The 26656-nt window shown below is 71.5% G+C and overlaps 1 protein-coding gene across 1 annotated transcript; it reads right to left on the bottom strand.

The window, feature by feature from the left end:
* Positions 1-808: 808 nt before the first annotated feature.
* BAHCC1 (BAH domain and coiled-coil containing 1) lies at positions 809-26656 on the bottom strand. Its single transcript, XM_075720199.1, is given in 28 exon segments — positions 809-1015; positions 1104-1340; positions 2794-3938; positions 4804-4977; positions 5064-5186; positions 5274-5382; positions 5463-5538; positions 5643-5905; positions 5989-6096; positions 7109-7434; positions 7556-7720; positions 8067-8310; positions 8395-8509; positions 9297-9398; positions 9654-9790; positions 9914-9967; positions 9969-10099; positions 11228-11938; positions 12027-12384; positions 12868-13061; positions 13667-13825; positions 13955-13994; positions 13997-14165; positions 14269-14374; positions 14460-16178; positions 16621-16743; positions 17823-18002; positions 26482-26656. Coding segments are annotated over 28 exon segments (7650 nt in total).

Raw genomic sequence — 26656 nt, forward strand, 5'->3', positions numbered from 1 at the left:
GTTTTTTTTTTTTTTTTTCTTTTCTTTTTTTTTAGTGTTTACACTGGAAAAGCCCCCGCCGCCGCCGCGCGGCCTGTACACATTTACAGCGCGGGGCGACGGCGGGCAGCGGCGGGCAGCGGCGGGCAGGGCTTGGCGGGACGGGCCAGCGTCCGCCGCCACCGCCCCGCTATTGCACTGGGGCCGGGGGGGGCAGCGGCGGGGACCCCCCCCCCACACACACCCTGGGAGCGGGGACCGGGGGAAGCCGCCCCGCCAGCCCCCTCCCCGCGCCCGCCGCGCCCGTGCCGAGCCCCCCGCCCTGCCGCCGCGTCCCCCCTATATACAGAACTCCCCCGCTGTCCTCGTCCCAGCCAGGCTGGGGGAAACAGTGCACTGAAACGGACCCCCCCCACCCCGCCCCATATTATTATTAATTTTTTTTTTTTTTTTAATGTGTGGGGTTTTTTTTGTCGGGTTTGTGTGGTGGTTTTTTTTTTTTTTTTTTTTTTTTTTGTCGGTTTGTCCGTTTTCCATAAAACTTCCCGGAAGAAATACAATATTTACACGCAAAATAAATAGAACAACACACCTGATTTCTGCTTTACCTGCTGGCAAACAGTCAGAGGTACTAGGGAAAGTATGGCTTCTAGGGGAGCCCCCCCGCGACCCCCGCGCCGCCGATGCCGATGCCCCCCCACCCCGGCCACCCCGGGCTTTGCATAATTGCCGGGAAGAAGCCCCACGGCGAAGGGGGCACGCGGGGCAGGGGGGTTGCCCGTCCGTCCCCCCCGCCCCGTCCCTGCCCCCGGGGTGGGCGCGGGGGGGGTCAGCAGAGGATGGGCACCCCGTCGGCGGTCACCAGCCGGCCCGTGGTGGGGTCGTAGGTGCCCGCCAGGTAGTAGAGGTCCTGCCGGTCCTGGTACTTCTTGCTGCGGGTCATCTGCTCGTAGTGCTCGCGGCCCACCACCTGGCACTTGTGGGAGATGGTCTGCACGTCGTTCTCGTCCTCGTGGCACGACTGGTACAGGGCATTCTGCGGTGGCGGGACGACACGGTGTCACCGGCCGCGGCCCCCTCCTCGCTGGCGCGCCGCCCCGCCGCCCCCGGCCGCCCCGCCTCACCTTGCCGTCGCTCTGCCGCTTGCCCAGCTTGGTCTCCTCGGGGTGGTAGAACCACTTGACCTTGACCACCATGTTGCTGCCCCAGGACTCCCACATGCTCTCGATGCGCCCGATGTAGGGCAGGTTGGGCCGCCCGGCCGAGAGGAAGACGGCGCAGTCCCCGATGCGCAGCGTCTCCTTGCCCCGCACGATGGCCTTGTAGAACAGCTTCCGCGCCTTGCCCTTCATGCCCCGCCGCTGCCGGGAGGGTGAGCGGGGTGTCAGGGACGGCGCGGGGACCCCCGACGCCGTGGGCGCCCTGCCCCGCGCACCCAAGTGCCGCAGCCGCCGTAACCAGCACCCTGCGCCGTGCACCCAGTGAACCCGCGCCGACGTCCCGTGCGTGCGGGTACCCGGCCCTGTGCACCCGGGTGTCACGACGGGTGCACCCCGGCACCCTGCACCCACGCCCATGCCCCGTGCACCTTGCCCTGTGCACACAGGCACCCTGCCAGGCACCCATGCACCCTGCACCCAGGTACCCCACCCCATGCACCCAGCCATACACCCATACACCTGCACCCACACACCCACACCCCATGCACTCATGCACCCTGCCATACACCTGCATGCACGCATCCATGCCCATGCACCTTGCCCCATGCACACAGGCACCCTGCCACACACCCACGCACCCCACCCCATGCACCCATGCACCCTGCCATACACCCATATACCTGCACCCACGCACCCACACCCATGCACCCAGCCCCATGCACGCAGGCACCCTGCCACACACCCACGCACCCCGCACCCAGGTACCCCACCCCATGCACCCAGCCACACACCCACACCCATGCACCCTGCACCCAGGCACCCTGCCCCATGCACCCTGCACCCATGCACCTTGCCCCATTCACGCAGGCACCCTGCCAGGCACCCAGGCACCCCACCCCATGCACCCTGTACCCATGCACCTTGCCCCATGCACGCAGGCACCCTGCCAGGCACCCAGGCACCCCACCCCATGCACCCTGTACCCATGCACCTTGCCCCATGCACGCAGGCACCCTGCCAGGCACCCATACACTCTGCACCCATGCACCCCACCCCGTGCACTCATGCACCCTGCCATACACCTGCACGCACGCACCCATGCCCATGCACCTTGCCCCATGCACACAGGCACCCTGCCACACACCCATACACCTGCACCCATGCACCCACACCCATGCACCCCACCCCATGCACGCAGGCACCCTGCCACGCACCCATGCACCCCACCCCATGCACCCATGCACCCTGCCACACACCCATACTCTTGCACCCACGCACCCACACCCATGCACCCCACCCCATGCACCCATGCACCCTGCCACACACCCATACTCTTGCACCCACGCACCCACACCCATGCACCCCACCCCATGCACACAGGCACCCTGCCACGCACCCATGCACCCCACCCCATGCACCCATACACCTTGCCCCATGCAGGCACCCTGCCACGCACCCATGCACCCCACCCCATGCACCCATGCACCTTGCCCCACACAGGCACCCTGCCACGCACCCATGCACCTTGCCCCACGCAGGAACCCTGCCACGCACCCACACGCCTCCACCCGTGCCCCCAGGCGCCGTCCCCGCTCCTTCCCGGCGCGCCGTGCCGTGCCGAGTGGTGGGTGCCCGCGGTGGGCGCCGGCCGTACCTGCGTGGGGTTCCCCGACCACCTCCAGAGCTGGCGCGCGGGCAGGAAGGCGGAGATCTTTGGCCGGTTTTCCACCGAGGGCAGGCGCTGCCTCCGGGAGAACTCTTTGGCTTTGGAGAAGCTGAGGGCTTCCTTGCGCTTGAGCTTGGCCTTGGGGCCGGTGGCGGTGGCCTTGGTGAGGAAGCAGCGCTGCGGCGCGCTGCTCTTGGAGCGCAGGGCCTCCGGCTGCGCCAGCAGCGCCGGCACCGGGTGCGAGAGGCAGGTCTGGAGCAGCAGCGTGGAGTCCTCGTCCTCGGAGCTGTAGGAGGAATCCTCGTTGTCGGAGGAGCAGAGGCTGGAGGTGGAGATGGAGCCAGAGCTGGAGGAGGTGGAAGAGCCCGAGGAAGAGGAGGAAACCGAGAGGCGGGTCATAAAGCGCGAGGGCACGTCAGCGCCCAGCCCGCCCGCCTCTTCATCCTCGTCCATGTCCGAGTAGGAGCTGTGGCAGTCGCTGTCGCAGTTCAGGGTGAACTCGGCCTGGCCCGAGTATTTCCGCAGCGCCAGCCCCACGGGCAGCTGGTGCACGGGCGCCCGTCCCTTCCGATCCTTGCCTGCCAGGGCCGCGTGGGCATAGCCGTGGCTGGCCAGCGGCCGCTCCAGCTTGGCCCCAAAGTCCTTCTCGGCCAGCAGCAGGGCCTTGCAGTTCTTGTTCTTGGGGGACGTCACCCCTTCGTGGTCCAGCTTGACCAGGTATTCGCCGCCCGCCTTCCTCCGGCTGCTTTTGCCCATTTCTGCCTCCAGCCGCTCGGCCTTCTTGGAGCGCAGGAGTTTCTGGGCGGCCGGCAGCACCAGCCCAGCCCCGGCCCCGAAAGAGGCGTAGGAGCTGGCGATGCGGCTGAAGGAGTCGGCCCCGAAGCCGTTGCCGAAGACGGGGGCGGCGAGGTGGTGGTGGTGGTGCACGGGGAAGATGGCCTCTTTGGCCCGCAGCTTCTTGGCGCTGCCGTTGACCTGGAAGAGGTTCTGCAGCACGGCCGTGCCCTTGCTCGCCGCCTTCCGCTTCGTCTGCGCCACCGCCGACCAGCTCAGCAGCGGCCCGCCACGCCGCCCCAGGAAAGGGTCGCTCAGCACCGGCGCTTTGCCGCCTGACAGCACCTCCGCGGCTTTGCCTGGAGGGAGACGGGGGTCAGGAGGGGCCAGCGGCCGTGAGGGGGGACGGACGGACGGACGGAGGGAGGCAGGGATGCTCTGGGACTGCTCCCGTCCCTGCACGTCCTGACCTGCGGCCTCATCTCCATTCCCCCGTTGCTGCAGCACCCTGTGCCAGCACCCTGCTCCATCCCCAGCCCTGCACCCTCCCCTGCGCCCTGCCAGACCCCACTCCCGACCCCCCGCACCCTGTCTTTCCCTGCACCCCCTCTCCCTGCCTGCTTCCCTGCCTCCATCCCTGCCTGCATCCCTGCCTGCATCCCAGCATCCTTTCCTGCATCCCCTCCCCTGCCTGCTTCCCTGTGTCCCACCATCCCTTTCCCATGCCTGCACCCCAGCACCCCTCCCTGCATCCCAGCACCCTTCCCTGCACCCCAGCACCCTTCCCTGCATCCCAGCACCCCTCCCTGCATCCCAGCACCCTTCCCCATATCCCAGCACCCTTCCCTGCACCCCAGCACCCTTCCCTGCATCCCAGCACCCTTCCCCATATCCCAGCACCCTTCCCTGCACCCCAGCACCGTTCCCTGAATCCCAGCACCTTTCCCCATATCCCAGCACCCTTCCCTGCACCCCAGCACCCTTCCCCGCACCCCAGCACCCCTCCCTGCATCCCAGCACCCTTCCCCATATCCCAGCACCCTTCCCTGCACCCCACCACCTGTCCCCATATCCCAGCACCCCTCCCTGCACCCCAACACCCTTCCCTGCACCCCAGCACTGTTCCCTGCACCCCAAAACCCCTCACACCAGCGCTGCTGGTGCCACCTCCCTTGGGCACCCCAGGCGAAGGTGGTCTGCGGGTGGCAGCCCCCCGCCCCGTACCGCTTTTCTCCTTGCCGGCCGCCTTCTTGCCCGAGTTCTTGGGGGGCTCGGGGCCGTCGTGGCGGTCTGGGCAGAGGCTGGGGGGCAGCTCGCCAGAGGGGGGCACGTCACCGCATGACCGCTTCGTCCGCCGGCAGGAGCTGGAGACCAGCAGCGCGGGGGACGGCTCGGTGCCTGCGGGCAGAGCGCGGGGTCAAGGTCAGCCCCGCTGCCCCCCCCGCCCGCTCCCTGCCCCGTGACCCCCGCCCCGGCCCACTCACACTGGATCTTGAAGTCAGGGGGCAGCAGGCGGATGTTGGAGACGGCGATGTGCCCCGTGTCCCCATCGTCGAACTCCACCATCACCGCCTCGGGGTCGTCCTCCTCCTCGTCGCTGGAGGAGCCTGCGGCACGGGGAGGGCCGTCAGGATGGGGCGGGGGTCCCCGACACCCCCCTGCTGCCCCACCATCCGCCTGTGGCCGCCCCTCACCTCGCACCACGTTCCCCGGGTAGAGGCACCGGGATTTCTGGCTCCAGTAGGCACAGACGCGGGTGCCTGGCGGGAGGCTGCGTCGCGACTGGGGCCGGACGTCGAGGACCTGCGAGGAAGCGACGTGTTGGGCTCTGTGGGGCACGCTGCCTGCCGAGACCCCCCGCCCCGGCCCCCCGCCCCGCTCACCGCCTCCTGCAGCAGCTGCTCCTGCGAGTAGATCCGCTGCCGGTTCCCCCGCTCGCCCTCGATGATGATGCTGTAGCTGGGGAAGAATTGGGGGCACGGAGAGGGGGCTCAGCGCCCACCCAGCCACCCCGGCACCCCCGCCCCGCGGCAGGGACCCCCACCCCCAGTCCCCACGCTCACATATCGGGGGGCTGGATGGTGCGGACGCTGCCGGCGTAGAGCAGGCTGTCCTCCTTGGGGATGAGGATGTGCAGCCCGTCCCGCAGATCTTCCTTCTGGATGGCGCAGGCGTGGGGCAGGGGGGAGCGGCGTCCCCCCCGCGCCCCCCCCGCCAAGCAGCCTCCCTCCTCCTCCTCCTCCGAGAAGCTGCTGTTGTCGTCAAAGTCGAAGTCGTCCTCCACGGTGAAGCTCTCCAGCAGCTTGCTGACCGCCCGGCCCTTGCACTGCGGCAGAGGGAGCGGACGGTGGGCGGGGGGCACGGCGGGGGGGCACGTGCCGGGGCGGGGGTCCGGCCCCTGCCTCTCACCTGCTTGGTGGTCACTTTGCTCTTCACCTTGGCCAGCTTCTTGCCCTTGCTCAGGATGGTCTTGGCGCTCCGGGGGGAGAGGGCCAGCGAGAGGGCCCCGTTCTTCCGCTGCAGGAGTAGGGTCAGAGCCGGCCGACGGCCCCCGCCCTGGCAACCCCAGCCCGCTGGGCCCCCCCCACACCCCCCAGGCCCATCGGTGCTCCCAGCCACCTCAGCACCCCCAGCCCCTGCATTGGGGCCCCCCAGCACCCTCAGCCTGTGCAAACCCTGCACCCACCCCTCTGCACCCCACGGTGCCATCGGTGACACCCATCCCCATGTTCCCATTGATGCCCCCCAGCCCATGCAAACCCTGCACCCATCACCTGCACCCCATGGTCCCATCGATGCCCCCCAGCCTGTGCAAACCCTGCACCCACCCCTCTGCACCCCACGGTGCCATCGGTGACACCCATCCCCATGTTCCCATTGATGCCCCCCAGCCCATGCAAACCCTGCACCCATCACCTGCACCCCATGGTCCCATCGATGCCCCCCAGCCTGTGCAAACCCTGCACCCACCCCTCTGCACCCCACGGTGCCATCGGTGACACCCATCCCCATGTTCCCATTGATGCCCCCCAGCCCATGCAAACCCTGCACCCATCACCTGCACCCCATGGTCCCATCGATGCCCCCCAGCCTGTGCAAACCCTGCACCCACCCCTCTGCACCCCACGGTGCCATCGGTGACACCCATCCCCATGTTCCCATTGATGCCCCCCAGCCCATGCAAACCCTGCACCCATCACCTGCACCCCATGGTCCCATCGATGCCCCCCAGCCTGTGCAAACCCTGCACCCGTCCCTCAGCACCCCATGGTCCCATCGGTGACACCCATCCCCATGGTCCCATCGATGCCCCCCAGCACCCCCAGCCTGTGCAAACCCTGGACCCATCACTCTGCACCCCATGGACCCATCGATGCCCCCCAGCCTGTGCAAACCCTGCACCCATCCCTCAGCACCCCATGGTCCCATCGATGCCCCCCAGCACCCCCAGCCCGTGCAAACCCTGCACCCACCCCTCTGCCCCCCACGGTGCTAGGGGTGCCCCCCACCCCCTGCCCCCTGTGCTCACCCTCAGGGCTGACTGCAGCACCTTGCTCTTGCGCGTGGCCTTCTTCAGCCTCTCGCTGGCCAGCCGAGCCCCCTCGTCCCTCGGCCCGAAGTGCCGGGAGTCGGTGCCGGCGAAGAGGCTGCCGGCGGGGGCCGGGGCGCTGGGGCCGCTGGGTGCCGGCGGCCGGAGGCTCTCCTTGGGCTTGGCCTTCAGCTTCTTCTTGCTGCCCTCCTCGCAGCCACCCGCCTTCCGCCGCGCCGGCACCTTCTCCAGCTTGCCGGTCCCCGGCTTCACCGGCCGCCGCTTGATCTTCACCTCGCCCTCGGGGCTGCCGAGGCGGCAGGGCCCTGCGGGGGGGGACACGGGGCTCAGGGCACCCTGTGGGTGCCCACCCAGCCCCGGCGTGCGCACCCGGGGGGACCCCGTCCCCCATGTCCCCCTGGCATCCCCGCGGGGCAATCCCGTTACCTAGCAGTCCCTGCCTTTCCTTCTTCTTCTTCGCTTTTTCGTTTGCCTCCATCTTCACCACAGAGGACGGGGAGGGTCCGAGCACGGCCACGGGCACCGAGGGCAGCAGGGACAAGCCCGGCTCGTCGTCACCATCCTCGCTGTCTGTGTCCCCGTTGTGCTCGTCTGCAAGAGGAGGGGGCAGCGATGAGGGACCCCACGCACCCAGGGGTGGCCCCTGCACCCTGACCCACACCCGGGGAGATGCACCCGTCGGGAGATGCCTGGGAGAGCACCCGCTCTGCACCCCCAGTCCATGCCAGACCCCGCACCCCCAGCCCATGCCGGACCCTGCGCCCCCAGCCCATGCCGGACCCCGCGCCCCCAGCCCATGCCGGACCCCGCACCCTCAGCTCTGTACCAGACCCCGCACCCCCAGCCCATGCCAGACCCCCGCACCCCCAGCCCATGCCGGACACCACACCCCCAGCCCCATGCCGGACCCCGCGCCCCCAACCCGTGCTGGCCTTGCCTTTGAAGCCCGCCGGCTGGCGAGCGTCGGGGTCCTGGGGCTGGTACTTGGTGGCCTTGGAGCTCTTGGGGCGGGAGAGCTTCTTCTGGATGCGGCCCCCGGGGTTGGGGTCTTTCCGGCGGAAGGGGCTGATGCCGGCGGGCAGCCCTTTGCTCTTCACCTTCTGCTTTAGCTGCGACACCTTGTGAGCCACCTTGCAGGCCAGCTTGCCCTGCGAGCCGCTCTTCTTGCACCGCACCTTCTCCTGGGGGGCACGGGGAGGTTTGGGAGGGGGCCGACACCCCCCCAGCCCCAGGCTGGCATTTGCCGCCGGCGGCTCCAGACTCACCGGGGAGCCCTTGAGGCTGCCGAACGCCGCCTCGGCCAGCTTGCTCCTCTTCTTTTTGGGCTCGGGGTCCCCCCGCAGCTCGGCGCACAGCAGGGACAGGCTGGTCTTCACCGCCCTGGCAGGGACCGCGGCGTGGGCACGGCGCCTGCCGGGACCCCCCCGGCCGCATCCTGCACCCCCCCTCCGCCCCGGGGGCCGCCAGCTCCCCCGCTTCTTCCTCCCCGCCGCCCGTAACCTTCACTCGCTCACTAATGTTTTATGACATAAAACCTAGAGATTAATTTTTTTTTTTTTTTCCTTTTTCCCCCCCCTCCGTCTTAATTGAAGGAACCATTTAGCACAGATTTAACTGTTATTACTGAGCGGGGGGGGGGGGGGGGCCAGGCGCGCACACGCGCTCCAAGCGTGTTTGGACTCGCTCGGAGGATTTATGCAAATGGGCCTGTCGGGAGAGGCAATTTGTAGCGGAGAAGGACAATTATACAGGGCCCGGGAGTGGGGAAACGGCTGCGCCGGGCGGCTAATGGGTAATAATAAAGCGCCGGCAGCGATGAACGCCGCTGCAGCGTGACCAATGGCTTTATACGGCGCAGATAAAGAGGCTTTTATGCGATGCTGCTCCCGCGGCCGGCAGGGCCGGGGGGGGGAGACGACGGTGCACGGTGCTGCCGCTCGGCCGAGCCCCCCCCCCCGCCACCGCCGCCGCGAGCGGGAGCGCGCCGGAGCGAGCGGCCGGACCCCCAACACACCCCGAAACGCGGCTGCTGGTGATGCTCGATGCAATGGGGTGGCTGCCAAGCACCGCTGCGGTGGGACGGCCAGACCCCCCCCCCCGCCACCCGGCAGCAGGGCCGGTGGCCCGTCCCCGGGGACAAGGAGGGCACGCGGCGGCGGTCACTCACTTGACCTTGCGGCTCTCGGCCCTGCCCAGCGTGCTGGAGTGCTTGCGCTTCCTCGGCCGCCCCGGGCCGCGCCGTGCCGGGCTCCGGGAGCTCTCATCACGCCTGCAGCCGCGGCAAGACCGGGGGCACCCTGAGCCGCGTGGCTGCCGCAGGCGGTGCCCCTCCACCGAGCCGGGCTGAGGACGGCCCCAAACTCATCGCACCGGTGACTGCTGCTGCTGTCCCGCTCGGCGGAGGGTGCTCCCTCCCCGGCCTCCCCCGGCCCGCGGGCTGCCTCCCCCCTAGCCCCGGGACCCGAGAGGGACAGGGACGGGGACAGAGACGGGGATGGAGCCAGGGACGGAGACGGGGACGTACTCGTGGTCGTGCCGCCTCTGCAGCTTCACCAGCTCCCGCTGCTTCTCCTTGTAGCGGCGCTGGAGCTCGGCCAGCCGCATCCGCACCTCCACCTCCTGCGTGTTGAGCTGCTCGATGGCCGCCTTCAGCGGGCAAACCTGGGGGCCGGGGAGGGAGGAGGGTGGGCAGCTCGCGGCGCCGGCAGCCTCGAGCCCCCGGGGCTGAGACTGGGCACAACTCATCCCGCCTCCTGCCCCGGCCGCGTGCGAGGAGACACTCACGGCCTTGGTTTTGGGCGTCCAGGTGTACTTGCGGCGGGGGATGCGGGCGCGGGGGCGGCGGGGAGGCGGGCAGGGGGCTGAGCGCCGGGGGGCTGCCCTCCCGGCTGGCCGCCTCCACCAGCGACCAGGCGGCCGCCACCGTGGCCAGGTTCTGCAGGTTGAAGGCCAGCAGGTCCTCGTCCTCCCCTGCCGGGACGGGAGGTCAGTGAGGGGGGCGCGGGATGTGCCCCAGACCCCCGCGCCGCCCCACGCGTGCACTTGTGCAACAGCCGGCACGTGCACGCGCAACGCCACAGCGGCACCGCGACCGCTGCCGGTGCCATGCGGGGCGAGGAGGGGTGTCTGTGGGGCAGGGCCACGCCGTGGGGCACAGGGCCGTGCCGTGGGGCGCCCTGAAGTGGCCGTGGGGCAGGGGGCTGGGGCACAGGGTGCTGCGTGCGCGGTACGGCCAGCGTCCCTGGGGCGGCCGTGGGGCTGGCGGGGGCCGGGCGCGGAGCGGCGGCCAGCGATGAACTCATCGGCGAGCGGAGCCAAGGCCAGAGCTGGGAGGGACGCGGTGACGCGCCCCATCCGGCCGCCCCATCTGCGGCGGGAAGCGGGGCCCCACGGCCACCCCCCCCCGAACCCCTCCAAAGCCGCCCCACAGCGTCATGGCCCCACGCCACGCACGGCCACGGGCAGCACCGAGCACGCGAGGCCCCGCCGCCACGCGCCCCGCCCTGCGCCGCTCGCCCGCGGCAGCGCTGGGGACGCGCCAGGACGGCCTTCCCCGCCGGGGCCCCTGGGATTCCCTGGGGAAGCCGAGCTGGGAGGGAATCCCGGCGCCTGCCTGGAGCCAGCGCTGGAGCAGAGCCCCGGAGATGGCCCCAGGCTGCGCGCAGGGCCCGGGCACCGCACCGCACCGCACCGCCAGCACGCACGCAGCCCCCTGCACCAAAAATGCATTTGCAGCAACCTGCACCAAAAATGCATTTGCAGCCCCCTGCACCAAAAATGCGTTTGCAGCAACCTGCACCAAAAATGCGTTTGCAGCCCCCTGCACCAAAAATGCGTTTGCAGCAACCTGCACCAAAAATGCGTTTGCAGCCCCCTGCACAGCCGGCACGCACGCGGCCGCCTTCTCCTCAGCACAACCCGTGCGCTGCCCGGCCGCGCTTGTGCAAGGGCTCGTGCAAGAGCGGCCCCACTCTCGCACGCGCTGTGCAGCCCCTCCACCATGCGCACGCTGCACGAGGGCAGCGCCATGGGCAGGGGATACAGGAGGCAGCGGGGGAATGGGGGGCTGTGGGGCTGGGGGCACGGGGGGCCACTCACCTTCCAGGGCCAGGTCGCAGCGGCGCCGGCGCAGCTCCAGGTCGGCGAGCTCGCTGAGCAGGGCGATGCCAGGGATCCCTGAGGCATGGGGAGCGGGCGACGGGGGAGCCGGGGCGGGTTCCCCCGGCGAGCCCAGTGCCGGCAGCTCCCCCAGGTCGATGCCAGCGGCAATCAGCGCTTCCAGCCCGCCCAGGCAGCCCGGTCGCCCACCGGGGCCGTCGCCATCCTCCTCGTCGCAGCTGCCCTCTGGTTCTGAGCCATCGCTGTCACCTTCCTCCTCCTCCTCCTCCACGGCGGGGGGCAGCGGGGAAGCCCCCACCACGGGCACCGGGCGCTGCTGCTCCGGCGGGCTCTGCTCCTGTGCGCCCTGAGCCGCCTCCCGCCGCACAGCGAAGGGCACCGGCGCCCGCTCCTCGGTGGCCCCCGGGGCCGGGGCCGGCCCCCGCTCCCCGCAGAGGGGCCCCGGGGCGAGGAGGAGGTGGTGACGGTGCAGCAGCACCCCGGGACCCTCGGCCATCGCTCCCCCGGCCGGCAGCTCCCGCTGGGGGCCCGGCTCCCGGAGCACCTCCCCAGCGGGGCTGAAGGTCCGGGACTGCTCGGGCTCAGCCGGCGGCGAGCCGGCGTGCATAGTGTCGGGGTCAGCCGGCTCGGCGGAGTGCGCCTCGGAGAAGCCCATGCCGGCGGCGGGGTAGCTGTAGCCGGGGGGCAGGTCTGCGGGGAAGCAGGCGATGCTCAGCGGGGACCTCCCCGGCACCATGGCCACCCTCCTCCTCCTCCTCCTCGCCGCCCCGGTTCCTACCTGGCTCCAGGGACTTGGGGTAGTCGCGGGGCGGCTGCCCCTCTCCGCGCTTGTCCTCGCCATCGCTGCCCTTGCTCTGGACGGGCAGGGGGCTGTCGGCCGGGGAGCGGGGGGCCACGGCGGAGCTGGCGGCGGGGCAGACGGGTAAAGTGCAGGGGGCCGCAGGGAGCGCCACGGGGCACTTGGCCGGGTGCCGCAGGGCTGGAGAGTGGCAGCAAGGGGACAGCTTGGGGGGCCCGGGGGCCGCCGAGGACAGGCCCTTGGCCGGGGGGTTTAAGGCAACTGCTTTGTGGGAGGGTTTGAGGGGCTTCTCGGGACCCCCGTCCTCCAGCTCCAGGGGCTGCTCCTCCGGCTTCCGCTGCGGGGGACACCGAGGTTGGCACACGCCAGTCCCACCGCCCGGCCCCTGCCCCACGGCCCTGCCCAGCACCCTACGACCCTGCCCCACATCCCAGCCCTGCATGCCACAGCCCTGCATCCCACAGCCCTGCCCAGCACCCTACAACCCTGCCCCACATCCCAGTCCTGCATCCCACAGCCCTGCCCAGCACCACGCAGCCCAGCCCCATGGCCCAGCCCCTGCCCCACATCCCCCCATGCCCTGCATCTCGTACCCCAGCCCCGCATCCAGCCCTGCATCTCGTACCCCAGCCCTGCATCCAGCCCTGCATCTCGTACCCCAGCCCCACATCCAGCCCTGCATCTCGTACCCCAGCCCTGCATCCCCACCCTACACCCCAACCTCAAGCCAAGCCTGCACCCCCAAGCCAGCCCCACACCTCATCCCGCACCCAGCCCCACAACCCCACGCCCCCCCCGCCGCCCCCAGCCCCACGGGCACCTGGACGTGCGCCTGGCGCTGGATCTCGAGGGCCTGGGCCGCCCGCTGCTGCTGCTGCAGGGCGTAGAGCTCCTGCTGCCGCAGGAACTGCGAGCGCGAGTAGACGGGCAGCTGCCCCGTGTGCTGCAGGTGGGCGCTGGGGCCCCGGCCCGGGTACATGGGGGGCCACAGTGACGCCTGGTCCATCACGTCGGCTGCCGGCAGCAAGAGGGGTCAACCGGGGACCCGCCTTGGGGTCCCCCTGCAGACCCCAGCAGTGCCCTCCCCAGCCCTGCAACCCTGGCAGCACCCGCAGAGACCCCATCACCCTCCCCTACACCCCCAGCAGCACCCAGAGGGACCCCACCTCCCACCCCTGCACACCCAAAAGCACCCACAGAGACCCCATCACCCTCCCCTGCACCCCCAGCAGCTGCAGAGACCCCCACCTCCCACCCCTGCACACCCAAAAGTACCCAGAGGGACCCCATGTCCCACCCCTGCACCCCCAATCCCACAGCAGCACCCCCAGGGTCCCCCATCTCCCACCCTGGCACACCCAAAAGCACCCCCAGGGACCCCCATCTCCCACCCCTGCACCCCCAATCCCACAGCAGCACCCCCAGGGTCCCCCATCTCCCACCCTGGCACACCCAAAAGCACCCCCAGGGACCCCATTTCCCACCCCCACACCCCCGGCAGCACCCGCAGGGTCCCCTTCCCCCCCCCCCCAGCCCCAAACCCCCCCGTAGTGCCCCTGGAGCCCCCCGGCACAAGGTGTGTGGGGGGTGCCCGCCGCCATCCCCCATCCCAGCCTCACCCAGCGTGTGGGGGGTGCCGTGGGTGGGGGGCTCGGTGGGCAGGATGACGAGCTGGGCGGGGGGGTCCTGGGAGAGGGGGAAGACGGGCTGCATGGTGCTGGGCATGGAGGCGGGGAAGGCGGGCGGCAAGTTCTGGTGCAGCGCGGGGTGGCTGATGCCTGCGGGGCCCGGGGCGGTGGGGGGGCCGTCAGCGCCGGGGCTGGGGGCAGGAGGGGGTGGGCACCCGGCCAGCCCCGCTCCCACAGCCCCCCCAAAGGCCCAGCCTGGCGTGTGCCGGCGGCACTGACCGTAGGAATGTCCCCCCATCCAGATGGAGGGGCTGCGGGTGTGCGCGGCAGCCAGTGCGCGTGTGCCGGGTGGGCGTGGGCGGCGGGGTCCCCCCCGAGCTGCCCCGCTGGCAGCGAGGAGCCCCCGGCGATCATCAGGTGGGGGGTCAGCTCTCCGGGACACCCCCCCGACGGGTGCATCCGGGCAAACTCCACCAGGTCCTTGTTGTCCCTGCGGGAAGAAGAAGAGGGGGGGGACATATGGGGCGGCGTGGCATGGCAGGGAGCAGCCCCAGCGGGCAGGGACCCCCCTGCCCCCCCACCGCGGCGCTTACTGGAGAAGGAGCTCTCGCCCCGGCAGCCCCAGGCGCTCCTCGCAGAGCCGGCCCCGCTCCTCCTCTGCCTCCAAATCGATGAGGTGCATGGGCCGCGCCGTGCCCGCTGTGCCGGGGACAGGACGGTGGCATCAGCGTGGCACCGCCACCGGCCCCCCGCCGCCCCCCCCCGACCCCCCTCCGGGCCCTACCTTTGATTCCGGCGGCCGCCCGGCCCTGCCGCCCGGAGCCGCCGCCGCCGTACGAAGGTTCGGGGCGTCCGAGCGTGTCCTTCTGCCGCGCCACGGCCACGGCGATGCCGACGGGCGGCTGCCGCACCTCGCCCTCACCGGGGGCCAAGCCGTCGTGCTCCCGGCCGCGGGCGCAATCCGGCCGCTCCAGCTCCGGCTGCCCCTTCCCCGGAGGGAATTTGGCGTCTTGGTGGGCACAGCTGCCCTTGACGCCCCCCAGCCCCACGAAGGGGGGGCCCTTCTGCCCCCCCAGCAGCGCCTGGTTGCTGTATTTCAGCAGGTTCTTCATGGCCGACACCTCGTCCGGCGCTGCCGGCACCTCCTGGCCCAGCACCGGGCCCTGAGTCATCAACGCAGCCTGCTGCAGACTCGTGCCGAAGGGGTCCAGGTAGGGCCCCTTCCGCTCCTCCGGCACGGCCAAGGGGGGCCCCTGGCCCTGCACGCCCCAGGGGGGCAGGGGGGGCCCGCCGTAGCCCAGGGCACTCAGCTCCAGGGGCTTGCGCTTGCCCTCGGGGCCGGCGCCGGCCGCCTCCGCCTCGGGGTGCTGCTGGTGCCGGATCCGCGCCACTTTCTGGGGAGCCGGCCCCGGGGGGGGGTCCTTGGGGGGGCCCTTCTCTAAAGTGCAGCAGGAGGGGCCGACCCGGACGCCCAGCGGGTCGGGGCGGGGGGCGCGGGAGCAGTCGGGCGCCGGCGGCACCTCGAAGTAGCCCTTTTCCAGAGCACCCTTGGGTGCCGGGCCCCGGCCGGCGAAGGGGGGCCCCTCAGCCGCGCCCCCGCCCAGGTACTCCAGCCCCTTCAGCCGGGCGCCGGGACCCCCCCACTCCAGCCGCCGCTCCGCCGGACCCTCCGCCTTCAGCGGGTGGTGGAAGGGGCCGCCGTAAGCGGCCGGGGGCTCGGCCCCCGCCTCGGCGTGCCGCTCCTTGCCCTCGGCGCGCTCCAGCCCGCCGGCCTCCGCCGTCACCTGGAAGGAGCGGCTCTTGTCCGTCAGGTGCCCCACCGAGGGCACCAGCGTGGCCCCGCTCAGCTTCAGCTCCCGGCCGGCCGGCTCCGGCAGCGGGCACAGCACCTCGGAGCCGGCGTGCAGCTGCAGGCAGGGGAAGGAGCCGGCGGCGGGGCCGAGCGGGGCCGGCCCGGCGGGCACCGCGTAGGAAACGGCGTGGTGCAGCATCTGCCGCCGCTCCACGCACTCGCCGTAGGGCTGGGGTGCCTCGGGGGCAGCCGGCTCCCGCTCGCCCCGGCACGGCTCCTTGGCACCGCAGCGGCCGGCGCGGGGCAAGGCGTTACCGGCGCAGCTGGGCAGCACGGCGCGGCCGGCGTCGCCCTCCAGCCCCTTGGCACCCAGCAGGCAGGAGGCGAGGTGCTTGGGGCGGCCGTCGCCGGTCCCCCGGGGGGGCAGCCCCTCCTTGCAGTGCCCCTCCGGCGGCACCGGCAGCACCGCCTTGTGCCGCTCCTTGGGGTCCTCCTCGGGCGGCCGATCCTTGGGGTCCCCCTTGCCCGCCTTCTCCTTGCCCACCAGAAAGCGGTCGTAGTCCTTGGGGGTCTTGGGTAGGGGTCCGGCCTCCCGCTCGCGGCTGCAGGAGCTGGCGGGGGGTCCAGGGGCGGCACGGGCGATGCCGGGGAAGCCATGGCCGGCGGGGAGCAGGGCGGGTTGGGCGGGCAGGTTGCGCAGGTAGAAGTTATCTGGAGGGGAGGGCGATGGGTGAGCCCCCCGCGGCCGAACAACGGCGCGGTCTGGGCACCTGGGGCCGCGGCCGTGCCAGCGCCGGCTAACGAGGGGAGGAGCGCGGGAGGAAGGCACGGCCTAATTAGCTCCGTTTCCCACCCAAACAATGCTCCCTATTAAGCGCCCGCCACAATATTGTGAAAAGCAAGAGCGGCGGCGGCGGCTGGGACGGGTGCCCACCACCCCGCGCCCGCCGGCCCCGCTCCTCCCCGTGGACCCGGTGCTCGCTCCGCCGCCGGGCACCGGCACTGGGGACGGGCGCCGAACCCCCCACCCCTGCCCGGCGGCCTCTCCGCCGTTCCCTGCCGCGCTGGGGAGACGCGCCTGCGTGAGGGACCCCGGCCCGCCCCGGATTTTTGCGGTGGTGCCGCAGTGCCATGCCAGGACCCCGGTACCTGCCTTTCTGGCTCTCGTAGAAGCGGTGCTGGCCGTAGAGGACGTTGCTGTTGCCGTGGTGGTCCAGATGGCTCATGGGCAGGAAGGTGGAGGCCAGGCTCCCAGAGAAGCGGGGGTACCCCGGGGCTGGGGGCACGGCGGTCAGGGGGGACCGGGGCGCGCTGGCGGGAGCACGGTCCCCCGCGGCATCTCCGCGCCGTGCCACGCCACGCTGCAGCGGCCCAGCCACGTCCCGCTCCGGCTATAAACGCTTTGGTGGAGCCCGTAATCTCCTCCGGGCCAGGGACACCCCCCCCCCCCCGCCCCCGGGAGCTGCTGCTGGGCTGAGACCCCCCAGACTCATGACGGCGGCAGCCGTATCGCGGCGGCTCGGCGCAGCCCCTTTGCAGGCTCGTTAAGCCACCGCGCTCAGCCGGGCCGTCCGTCACGCGGCGGGTGCTGCGCTGCCGGAGCCGCGTGCGCTGCCTGGCCCCCTCCGCACCCCCCCACCCCCCCCCCGGCGCGCCGCGCAGGCCCCGGCACGCCGGGAGCCAACTGGCAGCCGGTCAAACTACCAGCTGGGCCAGCTGCCAGGGCCCCGCGCCAATACCACCTCCCCGCTCCTTAACTCTGTCGGCCCTCGCTCCGGCCGCTCAGGTGGAGGACAGGGCCGCCGGCGTGCCGCAGGGCATCAGGGGCCGTGCCGGGGCTGTGGGGAGCCCCCGCTCCCACCATCCGGGGTGCCTGTTTAACCAGGGCGGCCCCCGTGCTGCAGCCTGCCCCGGCACGGGGGTCCCCGCCGCGGGAGGGGAGCGCAGCCCCTGGTTCATCACCAGTGACACGAGTTGGCCTGGCCTCGGCCCGGCTCCCGGCACGGCGCGGCGGCGCCAGCCTCCCCGGCCCGCCCCGAGCCCCGACTGCGGGGCGCCGAGCCCGGTCCCCACGGACGCCCACGGGGGTCTGCAGCGCACGCTGCCGGCTGTGCCCCCCGCCGCCGCCACCCTGAAGCTCGCTGCGTGCCAACCGCGTGCCTGCGCCGGCCGGCTGCCACGACCACCCCACGTGCCAGCGCCTGGGAGGTCCGAACCCCATCCGCGTGGGCGCCGGCGGGACGTCACCCACCGGCACCGGGCAGAGCCCCGGCCGCGTCCCGGCCACGCCGCAGGGACCCCCTGCCCACCCGCCTCGGGGTGCTGCCGCCCCTCCCTGCCCCAGCGCCCGCTCACCTTCGTGGGAGTGCGAGAACCAAATCTGGGAGGTGCCGGAGTGGGGCCCACGGAAAGCCGGCTCCGGGGGGGAGGCGGCAGGGCCGGCGGGGTGGCTGGGTGCCCCCGAGCCCAGGCTGCTGCTCAGGAAGCCCCCCATGAAGGAGGAGGCGGGCGTGTTCCCCATCAGGCCGCTGCCGGCTGCGGTGGGAGAGGAAAGAGTCAGGGAGGGCTGCCCGCGCCCCCCTCGCACGCCCACCCCGCCACCACGCTCGCTCGTGCACACTCGTGCGCGCACGCCTGCTGCAGGGCTGCGCGCAAGCCCATGCGGCGCCTGTGCGGCCCTCGTGCATGCACGCCGCTTGTGCACGCGCATCCCTCGTGTGCTCACACCCCTCGTGTGCGCGTGCCGCTTGTGCACACGCATCCCTCGGGCATGCTGCTCGATGCACGCACATCCCTTGTGCACGCGCATCCCTCACGCATGCTCATCCCTCGTGTGATCACACCTCTCATGCGTGCACGCTGCTTGTGCACGCACAACCCTCGTGTGCTCACACCCCTTGTGCATGCATGCTGCTTGTGCGCGCACAACCCTCGTGTGCTCACACCCCTTGTGCATGCATGCTGCTTGTGCGCACACATCCCTCATGTGATCACACCTCTCGTGTGCGCACACTGGTTCTGCACACACATCCCTCATGATCACGCCTCTCGTGCGTGCACGCTGATTGTGCACACACATCCCTCGTGTGCTCACACCCCTCGTGCGTGCACGCTGCTCGTGCATGCACATCCCTCATGCACGCACATCCCTCGTGTGCCCACACCCCTCACGCACACCCGCCCCTCACGTCCCCTCAGCCCCATGGGGCTGATACACGCACCGGGGCGTGCCAGGCGCAGCAGAGCTGTGCGAGGGGCACTGGCGCCCTGCCCTGCCCCCGTGCATGCCCTGGGCACACACGTGTGCTGGCACATGGGAGGCTTTGCACACGCGTGTGGCTCCCCACGCTGCTGCCCTCTCCCGGGGCTCGGCAGGGGCAGGAAGGCTGGGGACATGGGGACAGCAGCTCCCCAGGGCCGGGACACCACGGGCCGGGCACCGGCTGCGGGCAGGGCACAGGCGGAGCAGAGCCACACGTGTGTACACGCGTGTGCAGGGAGGAGCAGGCGTGCAGGGAGGACGCGGCCGGCACGGGCAGCGCAGGGCAAGGGGGGGCAGCCCCCACCCTGACCCCAGCGGCCTCCCCCGCAGCCCGGGGGGGCCCCAGCACCCCCCCGGGGAGGCCCAGGCCAGCGCTCCCCACTCCGGCCGAGCCGTGAGATCATGGTGGAAACATCGGAGCCGGTGGCCAGCGGCCGGGCGGGAGCCGGGGGGAGGGAGCACCGTCCGCCCCTCGCCGCGTGGCCCCGCTCCCCGCGGCCATGTGTGCGCTGACGTGGGCTGGCAGGGCCGCGGCCGGCTCCCCCCTCCCCGGCACGGCTCGGCACGGCGTGGTGCGGAGGAGCCCGGGCTGGCCGGCCGCCCGGCCGGGGCAGGAAGCGATGCTTTGCTCTCTAAGCCGGCCCACGCTCCCTGGCTAATCCCTCCGGGATGCCTCTGGGATGAGTGTCGGGGATGTGGTTTCAGGCAGCTCGCTCCTTCCTGTGCCGGCCGGCCGGGGGCCGAACCCGGACAGGGGCCGCGTGGGCCGGGGGCACGGCCGCACCCTGCCCGCGGCCCTGGGAACCGGCACCGCGCGCGCCCCCGGTGCCGGACGCTGCACCCCCTGCGCCGGCGCGCACCGGGACGGGCGGGCACGTCCCGCCGGCCACGCCAACGCATCCCGGAGGAGTCGTGCCCCGGTGTTGCCCGCCCTGCTGCACCCCCAACCCCGGCCGTGCCGGGGGACCCCGCCACGGGGCGTGGAGCCGGCAGCGTGCCGGGCGGCTGCACCGGGCAGGAAGCCGAGGTTTCCAGAACGAGCCTTTTCTGGAAGCTGTGAAACAGGCTGTAAAAAAATAAACCCCCCCCCCCCCCGCTCTTCCCCGATGGCGGCGGGGCCGGGCTGGCGCGGGGGGAGCGTCCCAGCGGGGCTGGCGGGGCCGCAGCCGCCGCTCCCCACACCTCCCACCCGCTGACTCACGCCCACTGGCACGGCCGGATCCCCCGGCGCGCACCGGCCGCGCCGTTCCCACCCGCCTCGCACGCCCACTCGCCCCGGCCCCTCGCGCCCTGTCGCGCGTTGCCGCGGCGTGGCGTGGCACGGCATGGCATAGCTTGGCATGGCACGGCACGGCGCACGGTCAGAGAGCAGCCCCCCCGACGGGCTCTGCCCCTTCTGGCCGCGGCGGCGGCGGCGAGGACATGGCAGGGTCCCCGAGACCGTGCGCAACTCATCTCACCCATGAGCAGGCAGTGCCGGAGGAGCCCCCGCCGCGGTGGGCGCAGCGCCGTGGGGCCGGCTGCCGGCACTGGGGTCCCCCGCAGCCCCCCGTCACCCTCCGGCAGCATCAGCCCGGGAACTCCCTGGCCGGGCTGCCCGCGGCCGGTGCCGTGAGTCAGCGCCGTCGGCACAGCTCCTGGCTCCGGCACCGGCACAGCCGGCAAGAAAATTCCCCGTGCCGGGAGACAGCGGGGAGGGAAGGGTGGCCCCGGCGGCTTTTTGGAGGCCGTGTGGGGTTTTGCACCTCGCACCCATGCCGGGAACTCCGGCAGCTCTGGCACGGCCACGCAAGCACCGCACTGGCCCTGGCTACCCCACAACCGCCCTGGCACAGCCCTGGGCACGCCGCGCTCCCCCAAACGCAGCCGGTGGCACGGCCAGGCAGGGAAACCGAGGCAGGGCAGGGGGTGAGGACACGCCAGCGGGTTTTGGGGCTGGCGGCGCTGGGGACCCCCCAAACGGGGCTGGGGGGAGGCGGCGGCGGCCGGAGGAAAGGGTTAAGAGGGAAGCGAAGCCGCTTCCCCCTCATCACCGCCAAACCGCAGCCGGGGAGCTTTCCTCCCCGGCCCCAAATCGGCCCCAAATCGGCAGAGGGTCACACGTGTGACAAGCGTGCCAGGTCTCGGCACGACCACACCGACAGCGCCGGGGCGGTGGGCACCGGTGGGACGGGGGTGAGAGGTAGCAAAGGGCGCTCCCCCCCCCCCAAAACCGCTCTTCACCCCCGCGCCGAGCGCGGCGCAGATGGGAATGTGCTGGGAAGATGGAAAGTTTCCCCCGCCAGCAAGCGGGGCCAGGGCGGGCGTGGGGGGGCCGCGGCCCCATGGGGGGGTCACTCCGGCCACGGCTGCTCCGGCCCGGCAGGTTTTTGGGCCGGGGCCCGGCAGTGGGGTCCCAGGACTGCCGGGAAAGCGGGGAGGGGGGGGGTGTCTCCATCCCCCTCTCCAGGACGCCCCGGCCCTGCCCCTCCCTGCGGCTCTGGGAAGGTGGGTGCTGCACCCCCCCACCCCCCCAGCACAGGCGCACGGCTGCACCCCGATATTTAGGGGCTCCATTTTGCACAGGGAGGCGGGGGGGCTGCAGCCCCCCGGAGCCCCGGGCACGCCCGGGCGAGGCGACGGTCCCCGGGTCCCCACGGCGGCGGGGACGTGCACGGGGCGCGGGGTTGGGTTACTCCCTCGGCTATTTCGGGGCTGGAACATTCCTAGCGGGGCCGGGGCCGGGGCCGCACGCGGAGACGCCGGGAGCTGGCAGGGACTCTCCCGCATCACGTCCCCGCGGCCGGGCACCCCGGGGAGGTGCCACCCCCAGTTCCCGGATCCGGGCAGGATGCGACCCCCGGTGTCGTGTCCCCCCCCTCCCCAAACCCTACCGCACGCTTTGCAACCCACGCGGCCCCTTTAAATATTTGGCAAATAGGAAATAAGTGTAATATAATTTCCTCGGTGTTATAATTTAAGATTAATCCATATTGTTACGGCACTAAATAAATGCTGTAATATTGGAACGCAGTTCAAATTAGCTTGACAGAGTGCCAGAAGTACAATTAAAACGTTATCCGATGGGTAATCACACGGCAGTCGCTCCATGCTAAGTGCCACTCGCAAGCTGTCGGCTTTCGACGCAGGGAAGGGGAGGCCGGAGCCGCCGAGAAGCCGCCGCACGCTTGCACGCTGCCGCACGCTTGCACGCTTGCCGGGGGCCACGCGTACACACACGCCGCTCGGCGCCCACCGCTCGCCCGGGGCTCGCGTGGCCGGCGCCCACGGTTTGCATGCCGCCGGCGAGGACGGCGCCCGCGCGGCCCGGTGCACGTGGCTCGGCGCCCGCTCCTCGCACGGCTGACGCGCAGCTGCTCCGTGCACGCCGCTCCGTGCACGCTCCTCGCGCGACCGACGCGCTGCTCGCGGGGCTGGGGCGCGCTGCTCGGTGCGCGCTGCCGGCACGCATGACTTGCACGCCCAACGCGTGACTTGCACACCAGACGCACGTGGCTTGCAGAGCCCAGAGGCCATTTTAGGAGCAGCCGCAGGCCCGGCACAGGCCAGGGCCGCGGGGAAGCCAGGGGGTCCCAGCATCCCACCCTGAACAGCCCCGGTGTCCCATGGAGGCCAAGCACGTGGCACCCCCCAAATTTGGGGCCCACGGTGACCCCATCTCCCCCACGAGCCCCTGCAAAGCGTCGCACCCGCCGCGGGGTCCCGGGCTGCCCGTGCACTGAGCGGGAGGGAGCAACCCCGAGGGGCTGCGAGGACCCATCCCCTCCATCCCCCCAGGGCCGGGGGACCCCAGCACCCAGTGGGGTCGGATCCTGCCCCGGGGCAGGCAGGGCGGCAGGCAGGGCGGCAGGCAGGGCGGCAGGCAGGGCCGCGCCGTGCCCATCTGTTTCGTTTTACGGAGCGGATAAAGAAGAACTCCAAGAATGAGATTATTGGGTGAGTGTTTATTTACCGCGGGGGGGTGGGAAGGGGCGGGGGGGGAGGGGGGGCCGGCGCGCAGCCCGTGTGAATCTCTGCAGAGTCACCGAATCGCCAAATCCTGTTATTTTTTATTTTCCATCGTAATTCCCCGCTCGGCTGTCGCGTATCGCTGCCATCAGCGCCGGGAGAGGAACCAGCTGCGGGGGGGGGGACACGACACTACAGGGACGCTGTGGGCTGGGGGGGTCCCGAGGGGCCAGGGGTGCCCAGGGGAGCACCCAAATGCTCCGTGGAGCCCGTCCGCACCCCCAGTCGCCCCTTGGGGATCAGCCAAGCCCACCCTGCACGCGGTGCTTGGCCCACGGAACCCGGTGGCGGCACTGCCGGCGGCACCGCGCCCGGCACAGGACCCCCCAAAAGTCAGGCAGCCCCGGGGGTGCAGGGACGGGAGGCAAAGGCCGGGTGCCCACAGCCCAGGGCATTGAGACCCCCCCCACACCCACTTTGGGGCAATCACCACATTTACCGGCGGTGACCGGGGCTCGCAGCAGCTGCCCGGATCGTGCCGCGCGGCTGCTCGGGCTGCCCGTCCCCCCGGGCCCCGGCACGCAGCAGCGTCTCTGCATGGATCCGGCTAATCGCTAACGAAGAGATGAAACCACTCCGGGGTAATTCCATGGGATCTGGGGTTCTCCGCACCCCGCTCCCCCCTCCGGACGTGCGCACGGCGTGTGCGTGTGTCGTCGTCCCCCCCGCCCCGGCCACCCCGGCACAAGTGTGGCTAACGAGGAGCAGACGAGTTAATCTCAAAATCTGTTTTAACTTTGACACCTACTTTTTAAAATGCAGCGCATGCAGCGGCGCGGCCGAGCTGGCACGCGGTGCCGAGGCGCGGGGGGTGGGGGGGAAGCAGGGAGCCCCCCGTGCCACGGCCGTGCCGGAGCCACGCCGCGGCCTCCCAGCCCCTTGCCAGACCCCGTCTTCGGTCATTAACGAGGAAGCTGCGATGTGGAGCGGCTGCGGCGTTGGCACCCGGCCCCGCGTCACCACCCCGGCCAGGGGCCACCGTCCCCACCTGCCCCCCGCCGTCCCGTCCCCCCCAGCCACGCCGGGGAACCGCGCAGCGCCCGGCCTGCAACTTAATCCACGGAGGGGGGACAGCTGCGGGAGCCCAGCCGGCACCAGCGCCACGCCGCCGGCTCACCGCCCCGTCCACCGGCACGCACACCCGCGCCGGGACGCGCACCCGCACCGCAACGCCCGGCCTGCATGCCCGCACCTGGCTGCAAACCGGCGCTGCCGCGGCCAGGCTGCACGCCCGGCACCGGGATGCGAAGCGGCGCCGGTTTGCGAAGCGGCACCGCCGGGGTCAAGCTGTACGCCGGCACCGGCACGGCAGCGGTGCTCCCGGCAAAGCCCGGCGTGTTTGTGCCAGCCCCCCCGGCGCTGTTACACATTGCAACGCACCGAGGGCTCCGCCGCGGTGACAAACAGCCCGGCGCGATCTCGACTATATATTAGTCCATAAAAACGTCAGAAGGGCAGGAACAGAGGCCCCGGCATAAAGCACGGGCACGGCCGAGCCTCTGCCGAAGTTTCCCACCCCCCTGCCCGCAGTGGGGACGTTGGGACCCCCGGCCCCGCTCGGCACGGGGGTCAGCGTGGGTGTGCCGGGGCGGTGGGGCCGCAGCCCCCAGCCGGGCCGTGCCCCCGGCAGCACCGTCACCGGGGAGCGGGGGCTGCACCCCAGCAGCTCCGGGGGTCCCCGACCCCCCAGCACCGGGCAGGGCCGCGGCTCCCCGTACTCCGACCCCCAGCGCCGTCTCGCACCGTCATTTGCATGGTCCCGGTGCCAAAACCAGACGCAAACCGAAGCATTTGTTTGCAATAACTGAGCGGCCCCGAATTATGGCTTTAATAAAATCAAGCTAAACAGTTTTTATCTCCCCTTCGCAGGGCGGCCTCCGGCCCCCGGCAAAGGCTCCTGGGAGGTGTAGTCCGGCCCGCCGCCGGGAGCCATTTGGGGGAGCGTGGCCGGAGCCCCCCCGGCCGGCGCGGTGCCCCAGGGCTGCCGCATGCCGCGCCAGCCCCGCCACGGCCACGGCCGCCCGGCAAACCGCGGGCTGGCTTTATTTGCTGGGTGGGGTAATTATCAATCATCGGCGTTAATTACCACTCCGCACGCCGCCACGGCTCCCGGCCCCGTGGCACGGCCGCGCTGCGGGGACACCGGGGTGCCAGGCCTGGGGACCCCCGCCTCCCGTGGGCCCCGGGCCTGCGCCGGGCACAAAATTATCATTTTTATTCGCTTCAGCGACGCTCCCGTAGGCGCGGGAGCCTCTGAGCGCGGCTAGCCGGGAACGACTCCGGCTACGCCGGCCCTGCCAAAGCCGGGAATATTTTTAGCTCTTTCTGTTGTTGGGTTTGGCTTCTCTTTTTTTTTTTTTTTTTTTTTTTTTTTTTTTTAAGGCAAGTTTCTGCCGGGGTATTTTTAGCCTGATCCATGTTATTTTAACAACCTCCGTTGCATTCGGGCTCCCATGTGTCGCCCAGGCCCCGGCGGGCACGAGGGTCCAGCCGCCGCCGCGGGGACACCGCCACGCCGAAAAGCCTGCGGCACCCCAGCGCCGGCATCCCCCGGGGATCCCCCCGCGGCCACGGGGAGCCGGAGAGGGGGCGAGCCCCCACCACGGCCCCCACCCTGGGGACGGGCACCGAGCCCCCGTTCAGGCCCCCCGAAGCCGGGGTGAGGCCAGGGCGGCCCACCCCCCCAGCCCGGCGGTGGTCCTGGGGGGCCCGGCCGCAGCGCGGGGGCCGGCGGCACAAAGCGAAACCGCCCCGGCCGTGGGCCCGATCCGGCGCCGCCTCCCCGGCACCCCCCGGTGCCCCCCGCTTTCCGCCTCCTTCCAGGAGCCTCCGGCCCCTGCCGCCACCACCCCCCCCGCGCCGGCCCGGCCGTGCCCCCCGCCCTAATCCACGCACTAATTGTAATCCCATTAAAGCAGATATAATTTTATTAGTATTCACAGCTCATCAAGGCGGCGACAATAACCGGCGCTGCCGCCGTGCCGCGGTGAGAAAACCGCCGGCGGGAAGCGGGGGGCCCCGGGCAGTGCCGTGCCGAGCCGGCACACCGCACACCGGATCCGGCCCCGCTCCCGCTTCGGCTCCACGCTGCAGCTCGGCGGCTGCAGACCGGCTCCCTGCGCCCCGCTCGCCGCCCCTGCGCCGCGCACCCCGCTTTAGGCAGCCTGCACCCCGCTTTAACCCTGCGGGGCCGCAGCCGAGCGGCCTTCCGTGCACGCCGCCGCAGACAAAGCCGAACGGGCGGCGTACGCCGCGGATGCTGGCGCAGCAGCCGGATCCGGTGAGCCTCATCCCGGTACCGGCACGGTTGGCCGTGCCGCGCTCGGCCGTGTGCCGCGCTTTGTCCGTCTCCGGCAGGACAGCAGCTGCGGCGGCGAACGCACGCACTGCAAACCCCTTCTCACCCTGACACTTTGGCGCTTTATGTAGAGCCGGGGTTTGCCGGCCTTTCCCCGCCGCCGCCCCACGGCACCGCCGCGCCGGCCCGGCGCATAACGGCCTCCTTGTTTGCCCAGAAAGCGCTTCCTTGTTCAGGCACCGGGATCTCGCCGGGCCGGCCCAGGGCTCGCGCTCCTCCCGAGCGGGCAAACGCCCCCCGTGTGTGTGAGCCCCCGTACGCCCACCCCCCCAAAACCACCGGGCGCGGTGACAGCGGGCACAGCACAAAGGGGAGGCCGAGCCCCCGGCGTGCCGGGCCGCCGCGCCCCTCCCGGCCCCCCGTGCCGCCGCCCTGACGCCTCTGACCTGTGTGCGTGGCCATGGAGATGGGCGCAGGGAAGTACTTGGTGGGCTGGAAGTGTCCGGGGGGCTGCACGGCACCGTGCGCCGAACCCGCCACGCGCCCCGCGCCGTGCCGGTGGCCCAGGCTGCCCCGCTCCGACAGCAGCCGCGGCGGGGGCGCGAAGTCACGGCCGTCCAT

The sequence above is a fragment of the Pelecanus crispus genome, chromosome 12, assembly GCF_030463565.1.
Source record: "Pelecanus crispus isolate bPelCri1 chromosome 12, bPelCri1.pri, whole genome shotgun sequence".
NCBI lineage: Eukaryota > Metazoa > Chordata > Aves > Pelecaniformes > Pelecanidae > Pelecanus > Pelecanus crispus.